Below are 7,146 nucleotides of genomic sequence, written 5' to 3'. Positions count from 1 at the left end.
CTCATCAGGAGGCCAGACTGGAGCTCACAACTTCAAGCTGCCGCTGCACTGCTCCCAGTTTCCTGGGGACCACACACACACACACACACACACACACACACACACACACACACACTTATCCAAACGTATACATCCATGCATATAACGTGAGCCTCGCTCTCTTTCTCTCTCACACACACATAATCATTTACTCTGTCTTTTGGACCTCTTTTTTTGTCTTTCTTTTTTGTTCTCTCTACTTCTCTCTCTCTCTCACACACACACACACACACAAACAAACAAACACAAACAAACAATCTCCCTGCACAACATTAAATAAAGGTTGACAACAGGAAGCTATAAATCCCCGACCCCCTGCCCGTGCCTGCTGCTCTGTGGCCCCGGGCTAAAAATAGCCGGCCGGCCGCTCGTGTGGGTGCGATGATAATGATGTGCTGGGGAGATGTCGGGGAAGTGAGGAACTCCAGGACCCCTTGGCCAACCACCCGCTCAAACCCACCACTGCCCTACCACCACCCAGCCCACCCACCCAACCCACCACTGCCCATGCCCCATATCCCAGCAATGCAGAGCCCGCAAGCCACAAACCACAGGCCCCATGGAGCAGCCCTGGGCCTCCCAAGTTCTCTTATGCCATTCCAGCCTGCCCAGGGCTGTGCTCTACACCTAGCCAGGGTTCTTTACACATCATATGCAGTATATATACAGTATACACGTGTGTGTGTGTGTGTGTGTGTGTGTGTGTGTGTTGTGTGTGTGTGTGTGTGTGTGTGTGTGTGTGTGTGTGTGTGTTTGTCAAGTGTTAAGTATGTTACAACACACAAATCCCCAAGAAGTAGGGAAGCTTTGTAAAATGTGAACAAAAAAACTATTCCATGATTCACAAATCATGTCAACCCTATATTTAATGGAGAATAGTTGTAACATGTTGTAACTGTTGAAGAGGAGCAGTTTGACTATTTCATGGAAAATGTAAGCACATGTATTGAATTGGATGGCAGCAAGGCATCTAAAACAATTGAGACGGGAGTAACAAAAGGCTGGAAAAGTTGTGTAGTGATGAAGACAAAAATGAGGATATTTCACAAGGAATTAGGTGAACTGGAACCTTGAATGGAGATCAACAAAAAGAGCATCCCAGAGACAACCTGTGTGGACAAATGATGAAAAAAATATAAGAACAATGTTTCTTATCATGAAATTGCAAAGGGTTTTAGGATTTAATCATCTACAGTACATAATGAAATGTAATGTTATTATGTACTGTCGATTATTAAATCCTAAAACCCTTCGCAATATTCAGAGAATCCAGAGAAATCTTCACAACAAAGGACAGGACTGAAAACAAATATTGGATGGCTGTGGTCTTTTAGACCTCAGATGGCACTGCATTAAAACAGACCTTTTTTCTGTAGAGAAAATCATTGTGTGGGCTTGGGAAAATGTCTGACGACCATTGTTTAATGCTCCATTTACAAATGCCATTAACCCTCTCTGATTGCACTGATGAGCATTGCCTTATGAGCTAAGTTTCCATGATGCTCAACTCCTGTGTATTTAGCGTCAAGTCATGTTTATTTATATAGCGCATTTCATGCACAGAGGTCATTCAATGTGCTTTACATAAACAAATACAAACAGTAATAGCAAGAGAATCACAGAAGAGTAATGATCAAAGAAAAGTTTAAAAAGTGAATAAATAAGAAAACATAAAACACACAATAGTTTAAAACATGTTTTAAAAGTAATAATTAAAATACATTAAAAAAACCCAACATAGAATTATTAAAAGACAGATTGCAACTGAGTGATAGTGATCCTAGTCAAACACCCAGTGAACAGCATGTCTGCTAGCGATGTCAACCATTCTGTTGCCAGACCATGGTGAGCAACAGTAAATCTAGCGTTTTCCGCTGGCCAGTGTGATCCCCCACAGTAGTGTCTTTATCACGGCGAGGACAGCTTACTCTGTTAAACATATCAGGAAGACTGCGGTGGTGTAGTGTGGTGCGTGCATGTTTTAGAGCTGTCTAGACGCTAGCACTGGAGCACTGTATGAGGAGGGTGTTTAGCGTGGGATCCAGCAGACCATTGTTCATACAGGACACGCCAGGACACAGCAAACATGAGACATGACCAGTGCCCAGACAATGATCTGCTTGTTTTGTCCGAAAAGCTGAGTGGTAGCACTGCCTTAATTCCTTATTGTTGATTGTGTCTTTTTAAAGAGGGCCATTTGTAACAGCAAGTTGCCGTCCCTAAATGAACCCTAAATCTCATTCTGTCTCTCTCTCTCTCACCTTCCCTCCCTCCCTCCCTCCCTCCCTTCCTCCACCCCACATTCTCTACCCCGTCTATTTTTTCCATCTGACATATCTCTCCTCCTGTCCTTATCTCACTTGTGTCTGTCCCTCTGTTCTTCCTCTCCCTCACCCCTCCCTCTCTCTCCCTCTCTCTCTCCCTCACCCCTCCCTCCCTCCCTCTCTCTCTATCCCTCTATCCCTCTCTCTCTCTCCACACACCTCAGGTGAGTCTGGACGCCCGCGTGCGCGAGGGCATCAACAAGAAGATGCAGGAGCCCACGCAGCACACGTTCGAGGACGCGCAGCTGCAGATCTACACGCTCATGCACAGGGACTCCTATCCCCGCTTCCTCAACTCCTCCATCTACAGGTCACTGGTGCACACAGGCTCACGCTCCTCCTCCGAATCGTAGACCCCACTCCACCCGGGACCCCCACCCACCCCCCACCCCTAAAACCTCCAGACCAACATATGGACCAGCTGTCGGCCTTGTTCACTTGCAGTCCCTTCTGATTTTTTTGTTCTTCTCTTTTTCGCCCCGTCCTGATCATTTCTCCTGACCTCCGCCCCCTCCCCCACCCACCACCACCCAGGATTGCATTTTTATTTTTCTTCTTCTTCTTTTTTTCCCCTGCTTCCCTCGCCCTCAAGAAAGGACATTTAGCCAGAGTCTCCACCTGTCTCTCTGACTCTCTCCATTGCACAAACCACTAAAGGAGAAAAAACGTCATCACTTTGGTTTTGTTTTGTTGTTTCCTTTAAATAGATTTTCTTTTTTGTTTGAGAGGGGATTGGATATCGATGGTTGTTGTTGTCTGTGTTGTATTTGTTGCCTCTGTTTGGAGAAGGTCTCTGTGGATTTTGCGAAACTCTGCACAGACTCAACTGGAAGACACAGGGTCCTTTTGTGGAAGATGCTCTTTTTTTTGTTCCTGTTTTCACGTATCTTTTGTTGATCATTCCACTGCCTGTGGTTCCAGCTACTACAGCATCAACTACTGATTTACAATGAAAAGAAACGTTTTTGTTTCCTCGTTTCGTTTCAAAACTGCAAATGTGTGTATAGACATATCTTTTATTTTGTCTTTGGTTTTTTGGGGGGGGCAGGGGGGGTTTGGTTTGTTTTCTCCTGATGTCATATGTTGAAGAGAGCCCAGAGACCCGCTGCAATAAGACACTGGAGTGGATGTTGCTACGCGCGGTCCCCACCCCATCACCGGGCAGGAGTTTCTCCCAACCTGCCGCTGCACTGTTTTCAGCCAGCTGTCCAGTCAACACTCCTCAGCCACCCAACCAGACTCCCACCCACCCACCCACCAGACCTCACCTTCAGCTCAGCCTCACCTGTGCACATCACTGCGTCACCACCAATCCCACAGCTCACCCACCCACCCACCCACATGACCTGCTCACTGTCCAGCGCTGCTGTGATTGGCTCTCTGAGGAGTGTGCAGAGCTAAGCAGCAGGAGGAGGAGGGGCAGGAGATAGAGGGGGCGGGCTCAAGGATTCCCAGGTGCAAAAAAAACAAAAAGAAAAAAAAAAAGGAATTTAGACCGAAATAACGCTGAAATAAAAAGAACTGCTAAACAACTGATAAACAACAACGAAAAAGAGAAAAATTAAAAAAAATATGAATGGAGAGCAGGACTACAGAAAGAGACCTGAAAAAGAAGAGAAAAAAACATGCCTAGGTCTTAATTAGACTCATCACAGAAATGCATTTAAAAAAATAGTATTATTAATGTTATTTATTTTCTATTTTGTTAAAACTGTGATTTTACTTCTTATTTTTTTTTACTTTTATTTTCCTTGTCTGTATAATTATAGAAATCTGGAACAGCCAACATGAAGCCAAGCAAGCTGTTGATCGCTCAACACTCGAGTGCACTTGTTCAGCTCCCTATTTTGTATCCCCTGTAAAAGGCTTGTCTCTCTGGCGCCTCCTCTTGGTCATATGTGGTACTTTTTCTTTGTGCGGGTGTCCTGTGTGTTCAGTGGAAGTGCCCACATGCGGTATGTTATTCTTTAGGCGCTCTCTGTCTCCTCCACTCTCCTTTATCACTAATCTTTCTTTCTTTCTTTCTTTCTCTATCTCTTGCTCTCTGTCTCTCTCTCTCCCTTTCCATCCCTCCTCTCTGTTCTCTTGAGGAGTGTCCACTAGAGATCACACTGTTTGAGTTTGACTTGTGCTACATTTAGCTTTTTAGTTGTTATGGAGCACATTTCAGAGAGCTCCCGGTTTCAATGAATGTTGGCCTCATTCAACTTCACTTACAGATCGCGTGTGTGTGTGTGTGTGTGTGTGTGTGTGTGTGTGCGTGCGTGTGTGTGTGTGTGTGTGTGTGTGTGTGTGTGTGTGTGTGTGTGTGTGTGTGTGTGTGTGTGTGTGTGTGTGTGTGTGTGTGTGTGTGTGTGTGTGTGTGTGTTTGACTGCTTACTCAGTCTAGCCCAGTTCAGCCTCACTCCTCTTCCCTTTGAATTTCCAGTCAGTCAGTCAGTCACTCTCTGCAGTGACTGTGTCCAATGACTGAATATATCACCACAGTACAGCACAGCTCAGCTCAGCGCAGTATACTATAGGGCCGTATCAGAGAAACAGCGTACTCTGCTATCTGTTCTGATACTGCACACTCAGCAGTGTTGGTGAAGTTGTCAGAGCTCTGCCTCCTACACAGTGCCCTATGAGCTGGCCATATCTGCCACCAAAACTAGTATTCCTTGGCAATTGTACATGTTAGTGAGAATCATTGGGATGAATTAGCCATCACCAACCAGTGGCCATTGCCAAGTGTCTTGTTTGTCAAAGACAAACAGGGATCTTGTTTAGTCTCTGCTGTTGGTAGACCAAGGGTGCAATGTTAGGTACTGATGCTACTGATGTTGAGGCCACTGCCACCCAGTCCTCGCTCTGCAGACACCTTCTCTGGCCCCAGGTGAACTCACCTGGACGTCCTGCAGGAGAGCTGATTGTTTCTTATTGTTTACAGAGATTGGGAAGGGCTTAACCTGGGCTTCATGTTGGGCGTTGTTTTCACACCGGAGGTGTTTTTTTTTTCCTCATGGGGAAGGAAGTGAGCGAGAGAGTGTGTGTGCGTGCAAGTGAGTGAGTGAGTTGGTTTGCCCGGTGGGTAGAACTGTTAGCTGAAGCTTGCACCCTTTGCCCTTTGCGCCACACAAGAATGTGCCCCTAGAAGAACTTCCGCATCGAGAAAGCACATCCAAACCACCAAGAAGCCAGCCCTGCCCGAGCAGCGTTCTGCTAGCTGTGAGTCATAACGGAGGCCTGTATTATCTGATCTGCCGTCTCGATGTAACAGAAGAATCGCAGATGCAGGTAGTCGTCTCACACACGCATGGCCAGTACGTCAGAAACGCTGTGTCGGTTGGCCAGTGGTGACTCTTCTGTTATGTCCATCTGTTCTCAAAACAACTTTGTGGTGAAAATAAGAACACAAACCACTGCGGTGTCACAATGCCTCCCACTTAGTCCCGCCTCAGAGTGACAAGCCATGCATTCATACAAACTCGAAGCCTCACTTTTTCTGAATGCCAGGATGTAATTCTATTCAATTGCCTTTTTCATCCCAAGTACCCAACACCTGTTGATGGACTCTTGAGAACACACACACACATATACACACTCACACACACACACACACACACACAAGAGTAGAACACAACTAGGACTTTGTGCAAAAGAAGAAAGACAGAAAGAAAAAAAGGAAAAAAAAAAACTTATTTACAAGAGCAACAGACCGATCAGGCTAATCCCTCCTGCCCGCCTTGCGGTGGGTCAGCCTTCATTACGTATCACTCCACTGCAGCTTGCTGCGGCCGCCATGGAAACCTACTCTCGTTCCTCTCCACCACTCTTGTCGTGTGTCCAGCGTGTCGTCTCTCTCTCTCTCTCTCTCTCACTCTCTCTCTCTCTCTCTCTCTCTCTCTCTCTCTCTCTCTCACTCTCTCTCTCTCTCTCTTTCTCTCTCTCTCTCTCACTCTAACTGGTGCTGCAGCGCTCTAGGCGTTCCTCGCGCTTGTGTTAAGCGGGAAATTGAGTTTGGTGGGTGGGTACGATTTTGGGTGTAGGTTTGGGTTGGGTCGGGTAGGAGTCTAGGGATTTTAACAGGCAGTTTAGCCACTAAATGCCTCATCCATTCACTTGATGGAATTCACTCCCATTTTTTTATGTTGCGTGTTTTGAGATTCAGATTATTTCTCTCTCTTGAATATTTTGTAAATAGAATACAGTACACACATATTTATATATACTTAGACCTATTAAAAAATACCTAAATTTATGTACCATGAAATTGAGAGATTATAATAAGATGTTTTTATTTAGCATTGAATGATTTTAAACTTGTTTTTTTTCTTGCCAAAAGAATGAATGAGTCGCTGTTTTTTTTTTTTCATATGTGTGTGTGTGTTTGTGTGAGTGTGGCAGGTGACTGAAGCCTTGGGATTTCACTTTTTTCCCCTCAAGGATTTCATGCTCAGAAGATTTATGTTGTGCATGAAGGTGCACTGTTTAAAGAGAAATGTGTATAATATATGTGTGTATATATGAGCATATATATAAACATATATTTGGTATTGTTCTGATTGTCTAGCGTGAAGTGACTTGTATGGGTGTGCTTGACCAATGAAGTGTGGCCATGGCTGTTGAATGTGTGTGTGTGTGTGTGTGTGTGTGTGTGTGTGTGTGTGTGTGTGTGTGTGTGTGTGTGTGTGTGTGTGTGTGTGTGTGTGTTTGCATGAGTTAGAGTCTGTGTGTGTGTGGGCGTGCGTGTGTGTGTGTGTGTGTGTGTGTGTGTATGTGTGCGTGTGCATACGTGTGTGTG

The 7,146-nt window shown here is 45.3% G+C and overlaps 1 protein-coding gene across 4 annotated transcripts in view; it reads left to right on the top strand.

The window, feature by feature from the left end:
• Positions 1-6,903, top strand: part of rgs19 (regulator of G protein signaling 19) — a 39,591-nt gene extending 32,688 nt beyond the window's left edge. For all 4 annotated transcript variants that reach the window (XM_062540367.1, XM_062540366.1, XM_062540368.1 and 1 more), the window contains one exon: positions 2,528-6,903. In XM_062540367.1, the coding sequence (XP_062396351.1) occupies positions 2,528-2,716 (189 nt within the window). In that variant the 3' untranslated portion in view covers positions 2,717-6,903. The remainder of the gene's footprint in view (positions 1-2,527) is intronic.
• Positions 6,904-7,146: the final 243 nt, after the last annotated feature.

This window comes from Sardina pilchardus, chromosome 7 (genome assembly GCF_963854185.1).
Source record: "Sardina pilchardus chromosome 7, fSarPil1.1, whole genome shotgun sequence".
Classification (NCBI taxonomy): Eukaryota; Metazoa; Chordata; class Actinopteri; order Clupeiformes; family Clupeidae; genus Sardina; species Sardina pilchardus.
This window is presented reverse-complemented; position numbering and strand designations above follow the sequence as displayed.